Raw genomic sequence first — 23,284 nt, 5'->3', positions numbered from 1 at the left:
ATTTTCCTGGTCAAAAAGAAAATCCATTTTAATTCTTCTTCTGAAATAACATTTTCAAAGAATCTTGTAATACATTACAGTTTCAGTCAGCGTCGTAGCTAGGATCATGAGCGCTCCTGGCAAGATTTGAATTTTGCGCCCCCAAGACTTATTTTAGAAAATAGATTTTTCTAGAATTCTAGAGGAAGAGAAAGAGAGAAGAAGGCTGTTGGTCTGCAAAGTGCGCCCTCTCCTGAGGATTGCGCCCCTGGCAGCCGCCAGCCTGGCCAGCCACTAGTTACGGCCCTAGTTGCAGTAAAAGATAGAAAAATAACACATTGGTACATCAACGAACTTCTTATCTAGATTAACAAAAAAAGTTTTTATAATGAATAATTTTTTAATCTTTTCCATTAAACCTGTGCAAGGTTTATATTTTGATTTGAAGGGGTTAAATCATTTCTTACCCTGTCTTTTATAGACTTTTCACTTAATAAAAAATATTTACTATCTGAAAGATCTGTCTAACATCTCCCGGGACTAAGTTTTGCTTCAGATATGGCAACACTGATGATTAAACATATAAAATAAATACGAGTATGTGAAACCAAACTTCTATATTACCTTCTCTTAAATGTTCTTCATCTCTGTTGTAATATGTTAATATAAAATGTTAATTATAAAACAGTTTATTTTACGTAATTCGAGGTTTAATCATCATATCAAAAAAATAAATTAGATAAATTAGATAATAAATAGCCATATCAAAAAAATAAATTAGAGTAGAAATCATCTCTGCCCCTGCGAGAAGATTCAAAATAGCACCCCTGAGCCTGTATTACAATGGGAAGTTAACAGGGTTATCTTCGATAATTATTGTCTTTAGAGTAAAATCGATTTTCCACATGTAAGATTAAATATTCACATAAATATTTTTAATCATGTATACATGTTATTAAGGAAGATGCTTGAAATTTTTACATAAATATTTTTTGTTTTTTTTTGTACAGAAAATTTGATTTTATTTTGTTACCGATTGAAAATAACTTTGTTAACTTCACATTGTAGTATGGGCACTGGCTTATTAGGGACAAACTTCAGAGCAATAACGCGCCATTGCTTAAAACGCCACCCATAAGCACACAATCATGAAGTTAGCTACAGTTTGCAGCAAGTTTGGGCCCTACGGCGTACTCAGGAGGAGAATCGCCAAATCGATATTAAATTTGCATTGTAATTACTGTTGAATATACCCATGTTTTTATTTCCTTTAAAGGTAGGGAGGAATTAGGTATCATGTATTTATTATTGCAGGGATATTCCAATTTATATTTATATTTTGTTTTCATGTAACACAGAACTCTATTCTTCAGCCTCCCGGATACAGGAAAATAAGGAAATGTAAAAGAGATTTTATATTGATATATTACAACAGTGATGAATAATATTTTATAGAAGTCTAGGAAACTACAGGCTAATGACCTGTCATTGGCTGGTTTAAGTAGTCACTTTACAAACTGTGTAGCACTTATCATTCTGCCTATGGTTGAGCATCCATATTCCTTAAATTCTTTCATTTGTTGATCTTTGTGAAGTTAAAGAGCTAAACCTCTATTGATACGTCACTAGACTTCCATATTACCTTCTCAAAAATGTTTTTCCTCTCTGTTGCAACAAATTTAGATCTAAATAACTCCTTACGGAGGGAATCCAGCCTGTCTACAAGCATTTGGATATACTCAAAACATTATTGTATTTTTATTTTATTTATTTTTGCACCATTGTTGTGGCCTGATGGCCAGGAGGCCCAATTACAGTGGTGAATTACATCACAGAACACCCAGGCTTGAGGAAAATCACATTTGAATTTTTGTGTTCCCACCGGAAATTGAACCCGGAACCTTCCGTGAGTGAGTCAAGCGTCTTGACCACTACGCCATGGAAGCTGGAGGCGGATTTATTAGTTATTTTGTCTAATGCAGTGATCAGCGCATTTGCCTGCCATACAAGAGGTGCCGGGTTCGATTCCTGATATGGTTGACATGAAATATTTATTTAAAAAACAAAAAAATTACACTAAAATATTTTATAGACCACCTGAAATGTAAGACTGATCGTCTTACCTTAATGTAACAAAAACATTATCAAGATATGCTGCGATTGGTGTACCCTATGCACCATTAGGTGCGGAAAGGGAATGATGATAATGATGATGACACCATCATGACTAATGTATTTTTGTGAGGTTTGTATTATAATGGAATATTTATATACTAATAAATTGAATAGACACTTGAACAATAACAATTACTTGCGGAGTTAGCCGGTAGTCAGCATTCTTGTCTGACAAAAGGTCAGGGTTCAAATCCGACTACGCAATCACAATGAACATCATCGTAATATTACATAATACTGATTTTTTTCTGTGAGTGTAATAGAACCAGAACTTCGGTCAAGTGTTTTCGACTCGATGGCTAATCCCGAGATAATATAATAGACGCCCCTTTATTTACATTTAAGTCAAGATTGAAATGTCACTATCTAAATATATCAATTGTTCCTTTATCCTTCTTCTTTCCTTGCCATCCTCTTTCCTCTATTCATAGTATAGTGTTAATTTTTTAAGATATTTTTATTTTGTCAATCTTTGTTTTTAATTTTTGTATAAAATTGTAAGATTCAATATGTCCATGTATTTGTAATTTTCTCAAACTGAACGGTTTGGGCAGGTAGGAAGAAATTGCCTTAAGGCAATATGCCCGCCCTTATATATATATATATATATTGTATATGTATACAAAGTGTTAAATAAATAAATAAATAACTTATTGAAAAAGGAAATCGAGTGGAGATAAGGCCGCCTCCTTGGCGCGTTCACTTACCATGCTCGAGGTCCTGGGTTCAATTCCTGGCTGCATTGACGTGATATTAGTGAAATTAGGTTCTACATTGAAGTATTTCGTTGTTCCCGAACTGGCACTTGAAGCGTAAGACTGATTACTTAACCTTACCGTGACAGATGATCGAGATATGCTGCGTTTCGGGAAGGGAAATGCTGATTAAGTACTGAATTACAGATATATTATCAACAGAGATGGAGAACCTCTATAGGAGGGTTATATGGAAATTTGGGGATTTACAGGGCTTATGACCTGCTTTTGGTAGATTCAAGTAATTTGGAATTATCAAGATTTTTTAAACAATTTTAGGGTCTGTAAAATACTGTAGAGTAAAAAAATATTTTTTTGTGCTTTTTAGTAGCATAAAAAATATTTTTCAATTTATGCCACGTCCCTAATACGTCACGATTCGGTTATATTTTTAACTTTGATTGTGACTGTTTGAATTTAAATCAATCATATACACGAACCTCGACGTCACAATTGTCAAGGCCTAACATGTTGCGTTTTTGTAGACATATTTTTTAACAATTTGACTTTAAAAGTTCTTGTGAATTACCCAAATATTTCGATTTTGGGGAACATTTTGAGTTGCAAATAACTCACTACTAGAAAATAGGAATCACGTTAGGGTAGGGGACAGACAATTCAAGATAACTCTGTTAACTCCCCATTGTAATCAGAGCTTAGTACAATATTGAACAATATTGAACAATGAAATTTAACTAATACCACTTTCAAAATAATGGGATCAATATTATTTAAAGTAAATACTTACTCATTTCTAATTCCTTTGAAAATAGTTTGTCTTAATTCTTCAAAATTGTTCAATTTAAATTGTTGGTTTTCTGGTTTCTCAATTCGTGCCAAGCTAAAAAAACGCCAAACGGTTATATTAAGTTTAAAAAAAGGGGTAGGAAAAATCAAAACCACTTTTTTGAAATTCATGTTTTATTTGGATTGCAGACAAAATGACAAAAATTTACAGAACGACGCCCAGAAACATTTTTAATGGGAAATAAATGTAATTTACCAAACCAAAATACTTTTTCTAAAAACCCTGGAAAATGCGTAACTTTAAATACCGTACAAATCTAATAGAGCTTTATATAAATTGGTATTTTCTTTAATGAAAGGGGAGTGTTTTTCATAGATATTGGTAAATCTAATGTAGCATTTTAAATTCCAGAAAATGTGAAAAATTACATTTGAAAATACGTTATACATAAATAATACGTTAGAATATAAAAATACAGTTTTAATATTTAAATATAATATTGATTCTGTGCTAAAAAAAGAATTATGAATGTGCAATGAGCGGGATGAAAAAAAAATGGATGAAAAAAAATGTATGGTTACCTAATAGGGAAATATCACTATAAAAAAAGGAATAAAGGTCTATGAAATACAGAATACAGAAAAAAATATTGTTTGCTAATTATTAGTTGCTGTTTGTAATTTTGAATTCCCGCGAAAACGGTCATTCCATTTGCTATGCCCCTTATACGTCGCGATTCATGTTTATTTGTTTCGGGCCATTGAAATTTGTTGAGAGCATTACTAATATTGACATCACAACAACCAAGGCCAAACACGTCGCGTTTTTCTAGCAACGTATTTTTATCAAATTTCTTTTTTGCATTTATGCATGAAAACATTTCTCCACAATATCCATATTGATTTTGAAAATACAATTAATTATTTCCATTTCATATTTTTTTATCGGTACCTATTCATAGTATGTGATATGTCCCTATTATAGGTTTCTAGATTATTTAACGTGTGTTTAATTGCATGTAAGGTAAATGTTTACTATTATTTCATATTAATAACCTAGTGTACAATTAAAATAGTATAGTTTAAAGTAGATTTTCCGTCCTACACAGATATCAATAATATATTTAAGAGGAGGATCATGTATTCAAGTCAAAACTAACTAGTTTGACTTTAGTATCAATTTTGAGACAAAAGTTGTCAACGTTATCTCAGTTCGTTTTTTATCCAACAAACCAAAACAGAAATCTGCAGAAATAGAGATTTTTTTACGAATTAGGCACAAATAGACCACAACCTACAGAATTCCTTAGAAAACCCCTTAAACAATAAAAAAATAATATTTTATTCATTTAAATTTTATATATAAAGGCTTTCTTAAAACACACTTAACTCAATTTCGTAAAAAATGGTCGGTTGGACAAAAACGAACTAAAGCGACGATTGGGTTATCTCAAAATTGAAGAAATTGTTAATAAATTATTTTGAAAAATATCTCGATCACTCCCACGTAAATTAAACTCGGTACTTTAAAAACCCTTAGAATTAGAGTCGTTCATGTTTTGCTCACATTCTAAGTAACAATGTGTAGGAAATATATTGTCTTATGTCACAAAAAATATAAAAAACGTAAAATACAGCGAGCTCCAAAAAAATTTACGTAGAAGGGATCAATCGTTATACTAAACAATATTTTTCAAGCGTACACAGTACCTACTTAGGATACTCGAAATGATATACAATTTTTATTTTAAATGAACACATATAAAGTCTAGTGTCCATATAAAAATTGCGAGTTTTATTATTTTTATTTTATACTTACGCCTTGTAATCAAATAATATATAATTACAATTAATCACCGAAATGTGATTCCCGTTGCTTGTTTTTGTGTTTTTCGATTGAGAACAATTTTACAATTATTTAGGGCTATATACGCACAATATTTGAGTACACGTGCAAAAAGTATTACAATCTACTATCACAAGGAGTTACAATAAAATATTGACTTAAATCTTTAAATATAGGCAAAATCACACATCATTCATATCCAAATATCTCTCAGTACCTAATTTCTCACTTAATTTAATTTTATAGGAATTATGATTATACCCTAAATTATAAAATGGCATTCGTAGATAAATAATTGAGCACAAAGTTGGTATTGTTGACGAGATAAATATATTATGTTTGTTTGGAAAACATCAGCTTGATAGCAACTATTTATTTGACTAAAGTACGTATAGAATCATAATCATTGATTTGATCGTTTTTGCTTTTATTGTGACGTGAAATATTTCATATCACGCATAGCCTTGGTATTCAGTACCTACCTAAGGAAATTATTGTAAGAATGAAACCAAACTGATTTTATAGATTTGAAGCCCCCGCGAAAATGTGAATGTAGTAATCTAATTAAGTGGCAAGTCGTTTATCGGCTGATATAAATACGTAAGATGCTAATCATTTTACCGAAATATAAATTACTTTTTAAAATTACGCATTTTATTTTATAACGATAAAAATTTCATTAAGGCGTCGTATATAAGGCGAGGATTTGTCGTTCCGTCTGCAGTGTACCGAACCCCTCTGAGACTTCCATCATCGTGACTAACTACTCCGTACTCTCCTACTATAAACCCATCGGCAGTTCGTTCCTCCACTCGGTATTTCCTGAAGTTCCTGCCTTCGACTACGTAGCCTACCTTTTGCCCATCGTCCTGGGGTTTCTCTTGAACTCCGTGCGTTCTTCCGTTCGTCATGACGCTGACGGATTCGTCTACTTCGTAATTCTGTTCTTGCGGCCTTCGTAAGCGTCCTTGAGAATGACCCGCAGGTTGGGAATGATTTTTCTCATTAGATTCATGCTCAGCGGGGTTTACCGACCGATTTGCGTCATCGTGACTATTTTCTATGGCGGCGTTTTCCTGTTCCGGTTGATTCGGTGGTTTAGCTTCGTCCGCCACTCGGGTATGGTCGCTTTGATCGGTGATTATAGCAGGAGGATATACGGACGCTGGCTGGCTATACACCTTGGAAGGTTCCCCGTATACTTTAGACGGCTCGCCGTACACTTTCGATGGTTCACCGTAAACTTTGGATGGTTCCCCGTATACCTTTGCAGGTTCGCTGTAATATTTCGCGGGCTCGGAGTATATCATTTCTTGTTGTCCGTAAACTTTCGAAGGCTCGCTGTAAACTTTAGATGGTTCTGAATAAATTTTAGAAGGTTCACTATAGACGTGCGGTAGGTTAGGTACGGTATTTTGTTGATGATTATTTTCTGCATTTAAATCTTTATCTGTTTGAATAATGTCTAAATTATTTTTCACGTTTTCCTCTATTTCGACATTATCTTTTTTATTATCTACAACAAAGTCATCAGCGTGATCGATTATTGTAACGTAACCCGCTGATGCTTCAGTAGCCACATGATCTGTTCTTGTAGAAGGATTCCAGGCGTTAATAGTAGTTAGTTTTGGGTCACCAAAAGTATTGATGACTGAACTATACGAATATGATCGAGGTCTCGGTCCTTCCTTAGATGGGGAATGATACGAAAATGATCTCTGATAAGGATGCATAGTTTCCTGCCTTTTTCGGTTGAGTTCCCTTTCTTTTTGTTGTAAAATGTAATCAGGATTAGCTCCGATGATCGCTCCGGGTAAAGTGGAGACGGTATGCCTGTTTGACGGTACTCCGCGGTGGTATTCCGGGTTGCCGTGTGGATAGTGGGATGGCCTCCATGTCGTTGGACTTTCGTCTAAAAATTTGTTGACCGAAGCTCCCGATTTAATCTTCCTCGCGGTTTCGACATCAGCAGAACCAGCCGACTGAGGGTTGGAGTTAACTTGCGGGTTATTATTACCTCGGCCTACGGCTACTGAGGAAGTCACTCGGACGCCGATTATCTTGGGTGACTCATCTGGAGAATGTATCAACTCGCCGAAGGAATTTGTAGCGAGTTCGCTTTTTATATGATCATTATCCCTGTAGTAACTCGAGCCAGCTACGTCAAGGTCATCTTTAGCGTTATCCTTTTCGCTTTTCTTTATTTTTTCGACGCTTGCCTTAGAGTTATCTTTCTTATTGCTTCTTGAGTTTCTAGTTATAGGAGTCAGATTATCCGACGCAGAATTGACATCTATATCATCTCTTAAATCTACCCATTCTTTGTTGTTGATTCTCGGTGCTTCCGTTTTCGTAATGTCATCGACAATATGTCCGTTACTCGATGAATCACTTCCAAGAAAGACTGTTAGAATTTCAGATCCAGAAATGTCTTCAGAACTGAGACGGGTAAATGGCAATCCGGTGACTCCGGGCGTCATGAACATGGTGTGTAGAGTTATCTGAAAGAGAAATAAGAAAAACACGTTAATTTACTGACTCATACATAATAATATGATTGCGCATGGTTTGTAATAATAAATAGATAACGGATACATAAGAAAAAGTTACAGCGCCAAATACAAAATTTTAAACATTCACTTTTACGTAAATGGCGAACTATACCATTATGATAAGAACAGAAGTCTACCTTGGACAAGTAGTAATTTAGAATGATATTTAAGATAAAATTATTGACTAGGACAGGTAGCCGCATGGATCTCTGATAATTACATTACCAAATGAATCTTAAATTAACAATAATCGAAATTGTACTAAATGAAGATGACGTATCATAGCGCCTGATTAATTGGTTGCATGACGATTGAAATAATAAACATTAATTAATCATAACAGGATAAAGGCAGTGTGAATATATTCCACATTATGGCGCTCAGCAACAACGAAGCGTTGAATGAACATATCGGTGATTACTTTTGGATAAACGTCGAGTAATTTATGTTGCTCACGTGTGATTGTTTTTCAAAGACATTGCATTTATTCAGATACAGTTTTAATATTGAATCTTACACCTTGGATATTGTTCGATATTATTATCTTGTTTTTGAATCATGGCATGGGCGTAAATCAAGTTTCACATTTTATGTATAATCCCGTCAGCGGTTTTGCTAAAAAGGCTAGTCGAGATACATATGTTTTATTTTCCGGTTTTTTCAATGATACCATTCCAAAGGATCTTTCACCTTCTGACAATACAATCCTAAAGGAGAAACATACTGAAAATTTAATATAATATTATGGAATATGTATGTACATACTATGGACACTAACCAACTTGTAGGAGCAAACTAAAAACATAAAAAAACATTTGTTAGATGATTTTAGAGTAATACCTGCTTTTTATATTATCTCCGACTCATGGTTTAGATGTAATTAAGTTTTTCAGTGCTCTATGCACCATTAGATGCAGAACGGGAATGTTATGTTGTGTGGATCTTTACTGATCTATTAAAATAAAATAAGAAGAACATTGTTGTGTAACTTCTTTGGATCAACCATTTCCTCAACATTAAATTGTTTTTAAAGTCTTGTATCATACATATGCAATGCAAAATTTACGCTTTTGACTTGTACAAATAATCAACAATATTTTGAGTTGGTCCAAATTTCTGTAGACATGGAATGGATTCAACTCCCTAGGGAGCTTTTAATATTAAATTACAACAGAAATGAAGAACATTTTAGAAAAGGTGGTATAGAAGTCTAGGCATCTACAGAGCTTATGCCCTATCGTTGGCTGGCTTAAGTGGCCACGTTACACACTGTAACATTCACCATACTGCCTATATTTGAACATCTATATTTCTTCATCTCTGTTGTAATATGTTAATATTAACGACTCTCCAAGGAGTTAAATCCAGTCCATGTCTACAAAAAATTGGACAAACTCAAAATAATGTTGATAAATCCACCTGGTCTATGAAGAAAAGTACCGAAATTAAAAAATATTTTTTTAAGGCGTTGCCTAGTATGTAGGTGAGATAATTCAATGAGATGAACCCGCATAAATAAAGGTTTCAGCTCTTTAACTTCACAAACATCAACAGATGAAAGATTTGAAGGAATTATTGATCATTGATCCCAAACATTCGAAATTTTCCTTCTTTTGAAAAACACGCACTATCCTGGATTCAAACTAAAGATATTAACTCTTTTTTCTACGATATATTTTGTTTCCCTTTAATGATAAGGAATATTTTAATGTTTTTTAAAAATATTTTTTATTTACTTTTTTAACTATTATAAAATAAAAAAAAGACCCTTATAATCTTTAACAGAATTTCTTCTTTTCTCTTTCTTATATTACACAAAAATATTATACCTGTCCATTTATTATAGGAGCAAAAATTCATAAACATTTCTTGTATACCCACGAACAGGCAATGCCTTTGTGGGATTCTTTGTTTACTATTTTTACTGTTAATATGTATTTCATTGCTATGTAATTGTCCTGTATTTTTTGAATACTCTGTTTTACCTCTTATGTATATTGAAAACAAAAAATATATTTATGTATTTATGTTCAAATATGGGCAGAATAGTGTACATAGTGTATAAAGTAACGACTTAAACCAGCTAATGACAGGTCATAAGCCTTGTAGATGCCTAGACTTCTATATTACCATATCTAAAATGCTCTTCATCTCTGTTGTAATATGTTGTACAAATAATGTTTTTCTTTTGCTCTCTTAATATAAATAATTTGTTTGCTTGACGTCTTATCCGCCTTTACTACCTTCATATCGACACATATATTACTCGACGATCGATCGATCCCTTATTTCGCATTTAACACGATCGAACGAATAAAACAAATGTTTTGAGATAAGAACATGGCCGACCGTCAGATGTTTTCGCCATCGGTCCGACCAGAAACACATTTATAAAGTACCCACAAACACAACACAAATAAAAACATTGAACTTAATCGGGTTGTGGTCTCGTGGCTAGTGTCGTGGACTCACGGATCTAAGGTCCAAGGCTCGCAACCCCACTTTACCACAACTGGTTTCGTATTTTCTAATGATGAAATCTAATAATGATCTCGTTGTAAATGGCCCCCCAAATTGATATGTGTGGGTAAATCATATGAACGAAAATGTTTCGAAGAAAAAAATAACAACAGTAATATTTTAAAGAAAAAAACAATACACAAAGCAATTAAAATATTTAAAAATTGTTTTAAGTTATTAAAAAAAAAAACAATGTAAAAAGTAAACAAAAAAAACAGTACGGTAAATAATAATAAAAGTATTAAAAACAATATAGAAAAGTAGAATTACATGATGTATACACAAGAAATACGATGCAGACAAATAATATTGTGAATAATGTTATAGATTGTCCATGCTTGGTAAATAAAATAAACTTTAGGATTCCATTTAAGATCACCAGACTTCATAACAAAATATGTTTAATTTTATAATAAATTAAATTAAAACTTATTAAGTACAAAATAATAAGTTATCAGCAAAAACAATGTTTGAATTAGTTTTTCCTTTACTACTCAATTAATATATTAATAAATCTACTTTTCTATATTTGTTTTTATAAATAATATATGTGTGTATTTCATCAAAAAATTTCATCTTACTCCTTGGATTACGGATAGTATTGTAAAATCAATTCATAAGAGAAATCACTTACATAAAATAGCAAAAAAAGATCCACTTAATGAAAGTAAACAAAAATATTATTTAAAATACAGAAATGTGTGTAAATATGTTATTAGAAGAGCAAAGGAGATATATTATAAAAATCTCCTGAGTAACAATAATTCTCCGGGTAAAATCTGGGAAACAATTCGAGAAATTACAAAAACTAAATCAAAAAAGGGGCCTGAAATTACATCTATAATTTTGCCAGACTCTACAAATACTAATGATCCCCAAATAATAGCCCATATTGCCAATGAATATTTTACTACAGTAGGTTCTAAATTATCTGAAGCTATATTATGTGAATCCAAACTGAATGAATGTAATCTAGCATCATCTATTAATGTCAAGAACATAATGCCATCGTTTCAACTAAATAAAATATCAGAACAAGAAATCATTAAAATTATCACTAGTCTAAAAAAAACGTATTCCAAGGGTCCTGACGTTGTTAATACTTTTATGTTAAAACAATTTAAAAATTTCATTGCCAAACCTCTGTCGCACATTTTCAATCTAAGTTTCTCATCAGGAATTTTTCCAACTCAACTTAAACAATCAATAGTGCAACCAATCTTTAAATCGGGTGATCAACAGAATATAGAAAATTACAGACCAATATCGTTGGTAAGTGCATATTCAAAAGTATTGGAGAAAGCATTCAAAAATAGACTAAGCGATTATGTAGAGAGTAAAAACTTACTTAGTGACAACCAATTTGGATTTAGACCAGGTAAAAGCACAGATGACGCAATAAAAAAATTAACCGGAGCATTAGTAAACAACATTAACAATGGTAAGAAAACACTTGCAATTTTTCTTGATTTGGCAAAAGCGTTTGACACCATATCGCACAAAATTCTTTTAAAAAGAGTTGAAAACATTGGGATCACAGGTAGACCTCTAAATTGGTTACACAGTTTCATTTCCAACAGATTACAGAGGGTTAAAATTGGAGAATGCAGCAGTACTGCTTTAGAAATGAATTTTGGGGTACCACAGGGTAGTACGCTAGGACCTTTGCTGTTTATTATATATATAAACGAATTGTGTAATTTAAATATTAACGCTCGTATAATCACCTTTGCAGACGATACAGTTCTTGTATTTGAAGGTGATAATTGGGAGGAAACACATGTTAAGGCCGAAACAGGAATGAATATTCTTAAAAACTGGCTCAAAGATAATTTGCTGACACTAAACTCAAAGAAAACAAAATACGTTAAATTCAGCCCAAATATAAAAGGCCTACCAAGAATAGAATTAAGGATAAAAATTCATAATACAAATTGTAACACGCTTACCAGCTGTAATTGCTACCATCTGGAATGTGTACAAGACATCAAATATTTAGGAATCTTTATTGACGCACACCTTAACTGGAGAAAACACATTAACTATTTAGTGGGTAGAGTTAGGAAACTAATCTATATCTTTATAACACTGCGTAACATATTGTCCATTGTAGATATTAAAAGTATATACTATGGTTTGTGCAACTCTGTTTTGGCCTACGGATGTATTTGTTGGGGAGGAGCTGCCAAGACTATTCTTGATCCCTTGGTTAAGGTACATAAATCAATATTGAGGATAATATTGCGAAAACCGTACAATCATCCGAGTGAAGGCCTTTTCAAATCCTTAGACGTCCTTGGCTTAAGGCAAATCTACATGAGGAAAGTAATACTTGACATCCACAAAAATAGGAGCACTCAGGTGATTGTGAGTCATGCGCACTTAACCAGGAGTACAGTAAGAAACGATTTGGTGATTCCAATAGCACGTACAGCGGTATTCCAAAAATCATTTCTATATAACGGACCTAAACTATACAACCTGATACCGTCTTTTTGGAAATCTGATAAACCATCAGTTTTGAAAAGAAATTTAAAAATTTGGTTGACAGACATTGGAAGTAAGGAATCGGAGAATTTATTGAAGATAGTAATCTAAATATTATGCTATCCCACTGAATCATATATAAATTTATTGTATTTTCGCATGTGCATATATATCGTGTATGAATGTGTGTATATATATGTATATGTATGTATATGTGTGTATGTATGTATGTATGTGTATATGTATGTACGAAGTATGTATGCTTTATATTTGTGTATTTAATTGTATTTTTACATTTAATGTAAACTAAATTTTTTTTTCTTTTCTTCTCTTTTGGGCTATAACGGTTTTTTTTTTTATTTCTTCAATATAGTTTTTTTTATTTATAGGAAAAATATTCGTAAACCATATTTGCCGCAACAAATCGGTTTCTTAGAACAGGCATTTGCCCATATAGGAACCGATTGCAACATTAGGCGTATTAATATTTCTGGCTTGCCGACCCTTCATATACTGAGCCTACTCCTAGTACTAGCAGAATTTTGCCAGAGTGTTTTTTGTGCCATTTTGTAACATTGTATGTATAAACTAATAAATAAATAAATAAATAAATAAAATTTTGTTTATTTATTTTATTTCACTACTTATTAATTCAGTTATTAATAAACACTTTATAACAATTCAATTCAGCCTCGTGGTGTTGTGGTCATTGCTTTAGCCTATCATGCAAGAAGTATTGGGTTCGATTACCGGCATGGGTGAGATGAAAAATTTATCTAAAAATATGTTTTTTCACTGGAATATTGCATAGTCCTTGGACTGGCACCTGAAGCGAAAGATTGATCATCTTACCTTCATGTAGTAAAAATGTCCAAGTACGCTGCGATTGGTGTACCAATGCAGTGCCCTATGCACTGTTAGGTGCGGAAAGGGAACGTTGATGAATAGTTAAATTGCATGCTTTTATATTACTCCTATTGCGTCTCTTTAAAAATATCTTTATACATTTTATGTCTGCTACCTATTATTGTTTGTAAACTTTATTATGTTTTTTATAAGCAACTCTGTATTGTAAAAGCCCTCTGGGATAGTATTCTGGAACTTTTCTACCCCTAGAGAGTGATTAATTTAAAGATTTTTTTTTTTAAAGTGACGAGACTTTGCTTTACATAATGGCCACACTGACGATTAAACGTCAAATGGTGTATGAAACTGCTGCAAAAACGGAAATAAAACGAATACGGTTTGGTCAATTCAACCTTATTAAGTGTTTTGGGTAATCCTTAAGGTCGCAATAATCTTCAAAACGAAAATCATCATGTTTGATTTCACGTGTTCATATTTTTTGACTTTTAATCATCAGTGTGGTTATTATGTGAAGCAAAGCCTCGACACTTAATTTTTTTTTTTTCAAATTAATCACTCTCTAGAGGTAGAGAAGATCCATAATATCACCCCTGGGCTTTTGATGTATAAAAAAGGTTAGTTACTACATAATATTATAATGTTGCTACACTAATACAAGAGAAGTATGAAATGTTTGAAAAACAAATTCTGTCAATACGATTCGCTACCAAATGTCGCGACGTTACTGAAATCTACGAAACAGTAATAAATTTGTGAGATTTTATTTATTTATCTTTAGTATTTTGATACAGAGACATGGCACGTCGATTTATATACATATTTTAGCACCGGCCATTAATTTCCATCCTGTGAACAGATTATCTTCTACTGCGCATTCCTGAGGATCGAAGCTTACGATAAACTGTCTTCACGGTACGTACACGCGAGATAAAGGTGGGTAACATGGCGTCTAGCCGAGAATATAACATGTAAGGATATGCTACATACTATATCATAATATAAAATATCGCGATTCGAAAGGCGAAATTAACGCAGTAACTCCAAAACAACAATTCTATTAAAAGTTTTTCTGGGTCTTAGAGGATGAAATTAACATTTCTGTGTGTGAAATAGAAACAGAACACTGGAAAAATATTTTTGACTCAAGAGCTGAAATTATAATGCAGTGTGAAATTATCTTTAAAACAAATATTTCATGTCGAGCTTACCAGGAATCGAACCCGAGATCTTAATCGTGGAAAGCGAATGCTCCTACTGCTACCGTGCGAGATGGATTTAATAATATATTCTTATTATATGGAATTCCCAATATAATATATATTAATAACCTAGAAAGGATAGAGAAAAAAATATAAATGTAATAAATTTGATTGTACTACAAATGCAATTTAAACTCTTGAGTACAGAAGCGTGATTGCAGATCAATTATTCCTATTTAAACTTGTGCACAATGTCATAGATTGCCCTATACTTACGAGTTATTTAGAATATTTTGTGCCCAACAGGACAAGACTCCACACTACATTCAATTTGCCGATACTCAGGACAAATTCAAGAAATAATGTTCTTTTTCTATAGAGCATGTCATTATTCACGCAGACATTTTTCATCTTTCCTATACTAAATATAAAAGATTAATTATTATAATAAAAATACGCATATAGCTTTATTCCACTTTTATTCATAAATTTTTACCAGTGACTGGGTTTCGTCGTGACCGACATCGTCAGACCACTCTGATGATGTCAGACCAGTTTGACAAATAAGTTTGCTTACTACTGCATTACCTAATTAAATGATTTGTTTATATATTTATCAATATACACGGTACGTAGTGGCTTTTACTTTACAAACAATACATAATGTAAAGAAATAAACACTTCAAATAATCTACAGTAGATAAATGAGGAAAAAAACATAAAAAGTTTATATGTACATATTATAACACAATAGTTTCATTCAAATGAACACACTTACATATTGTTTGAAAAATAAATCATTAAAAAGCATATAAACATTTAAAAGTACGAAAAATGTTTTTTTGTTTAAATATATTTTTTAAAAGGACAGGTAGGTATATATAATCATAGGGTACATTGAAAAAAATAATACAGAATGTAATTATACTAAGGTAAAGGATTTTTTTTTTGAAGTTAAAAATAAGAATCTAAAAAACATATTCTATATATTCGCAAAGAAAAGGCAAATAAATAAAAAAAATATATAATATAGGTATATAAATATAGCTTGTTGTTATATCTTTGAAATAAATCGGTAGTCATAAAAAAATAGGAGTTCCAGACATTTGAACATAAAATCTAAATTCGTAATTTTTTTAGTTACTCACGTGTACATTGTGTGATTTACTATATTTTATTTCGCTCTCTGATAGCGCAGTGTTTCTGGCGCCAAAATGCATTAAACGGATGCCACACTCCGCGGTATTATAAATAGCTGGAGAGTTACATAGTAATTCATCACTGTAATCATATTCATTATTTGACTGCTATAGCTTCTGTTTCTCAGGTATTGAAAACGGGGTGACAGGTAAGATTTATGCAAGGGTACCTAGTACCTACTAAGTTCATTCTCCAGGAGCATTTCCTTGATCACTTTGATAAAATAAGTAAAGAAAGGGCCATTTTACCCTTTCAGTCCTGAATAATTTCGTGTTGATTAAAAATTATTTTTTATTGTGTGCACTAAATGAATTATTTGAAAAATTTGATGTTCTTAATGATATTTTATCTTTTTTACTTTTGAAATTATTTTACGTCAGTTTTTTTAAAAAGAATTGGTCTAAAACTAATTATTAACTCACAAAACTTATTTAAAATGTGTAATTGTCTTACAATATAATAACGTTTATTCAATCAGAAAAACTTAATCACCATACACAAGGACGACAGGAATTCGCCCAAAACAAAAACCAACCAGAAGACAGCTGTCAAACTTTTAACTTTTCTGTGTAATGCTGATTACATTTGGCAAACAAATAAACAGAGACGTACCTCAATTCAATATATAATTGAAAAATAAACTCGCCTGTTTTGAATTTTGGTAGCTAAGAGAGTGAAAAAATCTTAAAATTCGAGTATATTTGAATGAACACCCGGGATGAAAAAATGAATTGAATTTTGAATATTTAACTAATTTTCAACAACAATGTTTTGAGTTTGTCTAAATGTTTGTAGATGAAAATTGAATTTCAGCCTCTAGGGAGTAAGAGATTATGAAAGTCTAGGCATTTACAGGGCTTATGACCTGTAATTAGTTAGTTTAAGGGGCTACGTTATACACTGCGTAACATTCACCATTATATTACTGCCAGTGACTACATATGCAATAAAGACCATGGCCCTCAAAAAATATATATATAAAAGCTAATATACACACAGCGATCCATGGAAAGATCCATGCTTGGTATAAGAAGAATAAGAAATTAGGAAATTAGGAAATTAGGAACAGAACCAGAAAAGCGGATATCGTGGATCGCGTAGCAAGACTGAAGTGGCAATGGGCAGGACATGTTGCGAGACAAGACCCCATAAGATGGGCCTCCAAAATTTTAAGATGGAGACCTTGGGAGAATAAGCGAGGCTCAAAAAAGATGGTCCGACGACATGGCCACTGTGGGGGGTAAAAATTGGCTACAAGCAGCAACCAACCGAAAGAAATGGAAGGGTACGGAAGAAACCTATATCCAGCAGTGGAGGACAGAAGGCTAAAGAAGAAGAATAAGAACATTCACCATTCTGTGTATGTTTGAATATCCATTCTTCAATCTGTTGATTTTTGTAAAGTTAAAGGGCTGAACCCTCAATCAATGTGGTCGATATTCGTGTGATTGAATTATTATTTCACTTTTTAGGTACTAGGAAACTACTAAAAATCTTTCTCATTTTTATGCTTCTTGGAGCGGTTGGTTTTACCAACTATATTTTAAGTTTTATCAAATGATTTTGAACAATGATTGGAATTCATCCACTAGAGAGTAATTAAGATTAACAAAAGTTTTAAGTTAAGTAAAAATATTTTTTGTAGACAAGGCTGGAATTCACTCCGCGGAGAGTTATTAAGATTGGCATTTATCGCAACAGAGAGGGAAAACATTTTCGAAAAGGGAATATGGATCTCTTGCAATAAATTTAAATCTTAATTTTCCCTAGGGAGTAAAATCAAACCCTGTTTTCATATTTTTTTACATACTCAAAATATTCTTGATTCAACTAACTAGTATAAAAGAACTGCAAAAGTTGAAAAGTATTTTTGGGCGTTGCAAATAGGTGAAATAATTTACCCTGACGAATCTCACCCACATAAATAATGGATTCATCTTTTTTACTTCACAAAAGTCAACAGCCCCCCACATACCGCACACAGCATCTGAGGACATAAGTCTCCTTGGCAGTGCCCACATACACTAAAAATTTGCTCGTTGCCGAAGAAAAGCTACCCGAAAGAGCTAACTGTATTCTGGTAGCCTTAGTATATTTGTGCTGAAAGAAGTACATAATATGTAATTATTCACTGACTGGAGTTAAATTAATTGGACACGATCAATTTGCCGAAATGATTACAAAACTTTTTAAAAGCCTTAAAATAATTTTTGGAAGCCAAAGATCTGTATATCCAACAAGACCTATAACAGGGCCATGGATAGTAGCGAGAAGCTCCATTCGGTAAACATATAGAGGGGAAAAGGGACAAGACCAAGAGACCAACAGGTGGAAGAGTTAATGAAATGTTGATAATCTAACATAATATAAGACAGTTCGTAAGCCCTGTAAATGCCTAGACTTCAATATCTCACAGTCAAAATTATTTTTCTGCTGTTGCAATGAATTTCAATAAAAATGTTATTATTATTTTATAGAAATTTACATAATATTTAAGATAAAGCATGGTAACATAAATTTGGTTTATTGGAAGAAATTGCTTTAAAAGCAATAGGTATAAGCCTATTGCTTTAAATTCTTCAATATTATTAAGTGCTTCGATTTTCAAAAATAATAAATAAACAATAAAAATTTTAAAAGCTGATATCAAAATGTGTTTGCCGAGTTTTGTTTTAGAAATAATGGAACGAATTATGTGGATGAAATTATTATTCAGAAGAATATCCATTAAATATAATATAATGATAAAAACTATGACGATATGTTTACATAAAGACAGTAAAATAGTATTTATGAAGCAAAACATAATAAGATATTGATACATTCGTCATAAAAACCGATAAATTGCAAACAATTCGAATACAAAATACATTACAAAATATTATGAAGACGATATCGAATATTAACGGCCAAGCGTGAAAACCCGATAACGTTGTCTCGTTCGCATTCTGAATAATGCTAACTGATCGATACTCCGTATATTCTATAAATTACAGATTACAAGCCGACGCCCATGAAAGAAGTATAAATTATTTAAACCATTTGAGAACCATTTTGTACTAGCCCTTGTAATACCCCGGAGAATAAACTCTAACTATTTAATAACTTTAATTAATTACTCACTAATAAAAAGGATGCGCGATCTGATTTTTCTTCATACAAACGTATACCGATATGAAACGTATACATTTATCGTGTGTAAAAAATCATCGAAGCAGAACAACGTAAGCGACAAATAGTGAATTGTGCAGAAGAAGGTTTTTAAAAAAAAATTATTCCAAACTAGCGGACCCGAAAGACGTTGTCCTGCCCAAACGTTGGCTTGCTTGCTATTTATACCTTGGAAAAAGACTTTTCATTGATAAGTAGGTACCTCGGTACTTATTTGTGATTAAATTCCAAAACAAAAATAGTTGATATTCAAATATTAAATTTAAGTAGGTACCTAGGTACTTGTTTATGGTTGAATTCCAAAACATAAAATAAATATTTTTTCAAATATGGCATTCTTTTTGCAAACGTCAAACTCCGGTCTTCTTGCCAACAGAGAGGTGTACTTATGTACAAATACGATTTTTAAAATTGTATTGAATTTGATATTATTTTAGTAGTACCAAAAATCCAGTAAAAATAAATAAATGGGGAGAAATTATAAGAAATTTAAGGAAATAATCTGATTGAGATCCACAAACATAAATGCTGTTTGTAAACATTTAAAAACAAAAAAAATATTTACTAAAAAAAACAACATAACATTTTTTTTCATTCCTTATTTTTGTGTATTTAAATTAATTTTAGTCTATTTAACATATTACAACAGAGATAAAGAACATTTAAGAGAAGGTAATATAGAAGTCTAGGCATCTACAGGGCTTATGACCAGTCAATGGCTGGTTTAAGTGGCCACTTTACACACTGTGTAACATTTGGCCCATATTTGAACATCCATATTCCTTCAATTATTTCATCTGTTGATGTTTGTGAAGTTAAAGAGCTGAAACCTTTATTTATGCGGGTGAGATTAATTTAATTGAATTATTTCACTTACATACTAGGCAACGCCTGTTGATAAATTACCTGGTCCATGAAGAAGTATAGAAATTGAAAAAAAAACATTTTCCTTAAGAAAACGCAATTCGCCAAAAATGTCGCTTACGCAGTTTTGCCGATTATGGCTCGATATATCCTTGTCGCATGTTTTTTTTTTCTTTCTATAAATTGTATTTTATAGAAGTTATGACTACTTAAAAATACTCAAAAGCGCCGTGTTGTATCTGCCGTCTTCGGACGTACGTTCTTCAAATATGGTACCTAACTATTTTTGGAAAAAGTAAAACTTGCCGACAAAGATTTTTTTTTTCGATACACTTTCTTAAAAAAAAAAACAAAATAGGTTCAGCTTTGGGGTGTGGAAAACGGGAATACGAGACCTCGATTTTATCTTTTTTACTCAGACAAAATCAGTCCAAAGAGACATGCCGTTATCTTTTCCGCCCAGTATTCGAGAGGCAACAATGATAAATATTATTATCAACAGGTGGCGGATCAAATCCCTTAGCACATAATATTTCGGTTCGTAAGTATGAACTTGCACAAATTATCGTATCCCACATATCGTTGTCCATTTTTCAAAAAGGCGTATTTCGTTTTTTGTCGAAATTGAGTTAGGAATATTTAATAAAAATTATGTTATATTTATGGAATAAATGGGCATCAACTGTCTTAAAATAATGAAAAAAACCAGCAAAACACAGAAAGATTATTTTTTTATTATTTTTAAAGGCAAAAACTTTCCAAACAAATTCATAAAAAGTTGTCTAAAAAAATAACGAATTCGAAATACGCCTTTTTGAAAGATGGACAAATAGTATTTCTCGTTTTCTCTAAATACGAACAAAAAATCTGTCACTCTTGTTGAAACTACTCCGCTAATACAATAAATTATTTCATGCTACCAAAAAAAGATTTATTTGAGCGTTTTACACCAAAAAAGTTCATTTGACAAAAAGTTAAATAAGTGTGGTGCGTAAATGCTCCGCTTTGCAGTAAATATTTTATGATACGAACTCTTAATACTGAAATTTTTCTACAAAATTAAATCTCAAACCAAAAGCGAGATCTTGCGCATAGTACAATGTAACTTAAACATTTGCATCTGGATAATTTTTTAAGGCAAATTTTACACGCTGCCTAAAATGAATATAGAGACCATATTTTTGATTCAGCGTGATTTCCTCTAACAAAACATATCCCTATTGACATTATTTTTCTTTCCCAAAAGTATTCCAAAATCGATTGAATTTTCCTGGCATTTAAACGGATAACGAAAGAATTTGATGTTAGGGGATAAAATAATTATAAGAAATAATATGAATAAACCAAATACCACATGGACATCGATTCTCGAGTATTGAAAGCTCGCAAAGCAATCGGAGCTTTACGGAGGAATATATTCATCATGCTGTGAATATCTTACTGTTGTTCTAATTATAAGTACAATATGTAAGCCGGAACTGGAATGATTTCCTTTTTCACAGTATTATATCATGCGCCATTGTATGAATGACATACCTTCGCAGATAATATATGCTCGAGCGTGATATAAGTTATGTGGTCACATAAAAATGCCTCGTCATACGACACGTAACGCTCTCCATAATATTCAAAGTCAGTGTCGCTGAATCGCGCCCATTTCCTTTAGTGAAAGGTCAAGTTTCTTGCCTCTGGTAAAACGGCCAGTAGGTACCTACTATCGAGCGCAATCATTGATTTAATAATAATTATTATTCGTATCATGCGCGAGTTTTTTTTGCAGAAAAATGACACGCTTTAAATTCGAAAGTCCCTCGCAGAACATGATTTGTCACTTTTATATTTGCGTGTTTGGTTCTCTGTTTTACAAAGAAGTCTATGGTTTTACAATGAGTTTCTATTTAGTACCTAAGTTTTATATCCTAACACTATAATGGTACACTGTATCGTACTGTTTTTGAATTATAAAACCCTTTTGTTTCTTGTTATTATTGTTATCAATATTTTAATAACGGATAACTTATATGGCGCCATTTTCGTAATATCCTCTAGAACGCTTTACAAAGTGATTCTACATTTAAAAAAATAAATTCAATTCATTTTCTCATCACATGCTACGGATTTTTTCAAATTATTTTTAAAAGACAGGTAGGTTTTAAGTTTTGTCCGAAACATCATTTCACTCCCACAGTTCGAATATCTGTTGGAAGAGCATTTTATGCCATATTTTTTATTTTATTTTTTTGTCTTTGCTACACAGTTTCATATTATTTTTGTTCGGTTTCTTGTATATATTAAAATAATAAAAATACGTATGTAGTTTTATTCCACTTTTTTTTATAAATTTTTACCAGTGACCGGGTTTCGTCAGACTGGTCTGACGATGTCGGTCACGACGAAACCCAGTCACTGGTAAAAGTTTATAAATAAATGTGCAATAAAACTAAATACGTATTTTTATTATTATAATGAAAATGCAGTTCCACCAAGAAATGTCAGTAGAAAAACTCAATATCTTGTATTTATGTTTTTTCATATAACTGTTGTAATTGGCTTAGGCCGTATATATATGGTAAATAAATAAATATGGCCTGAGATTGCAAATGCGAGTTCATCAGATTAAGTGCGTTGCGTCGGTTGCGTAATAATTGAAACATTAACAAGTAGAAAAAATATTTCTGTTTATTCTCTTATTAAAATGTTTTATCGTTAAAACATTAAACTTTTTTTTTGTATCGGAAGTTGTTGAAATTAAGAGGAAAGACGAAAGCTAAGAAATTATATTAATACGTATTTGAACATTGTTTTTATGCCACTCTCTCGCAAATGCCTGCTCATTACTGTGCGAAAAAGATGACGTTTCGTTGTCTCATTTTCCACAACTTAAAACTTAACCGATCTTGTTATTTGTTTTTTAAAGAGTAT

General features: G+C 32.1%; 1 protein-coding gene across 2 annotated transcripts in view; it reads right to left on the bottom strand.

The window, feature by feature from the left end:
• Positions 1–5,536: 5,536 nt before the first annotated feature.
• Positions 5,537–23,284, bottom strand: part of LOC148283781 (uncharacterized) — a 212,313-nt gene continuing 194,565 nt past the window's right edge. For both annotated transcript variants that reach the window (XM_088243278.1, XM_088243279.1), the window contains exon 2: positions 5,537–8,003. In XM_088243278.1, the coding sequence (XP_088099404.1) occupies positions 6,162–8,003 (1,842 nt within the window). In that variant the 3' untranslated portion in view covers positions 5,537–6,161. The remainder of the gene's footprint in view (positions 8,004–23,284) is intronic.

The sequence above is a fragment of the Micrasema longulum genome, unplaced genomic scaffold (assembly GCF_059751315.1).
Source record: "Micrasema longulum isolate JH-2025_06_02 unplaced genomic scaffold, ASM5975131v1 h1tg000198l, whole genome shotgun sequence".
Lineage (NCBI taxonomy): Eukaryota > Metazoa > Arthropoda > Insecta > Trichoptera > Brachycentridae > Micrasema > Micrasema longulum.
This window is presented reverse-complemented; position numbering and strand designations above follow the sequence as displayed.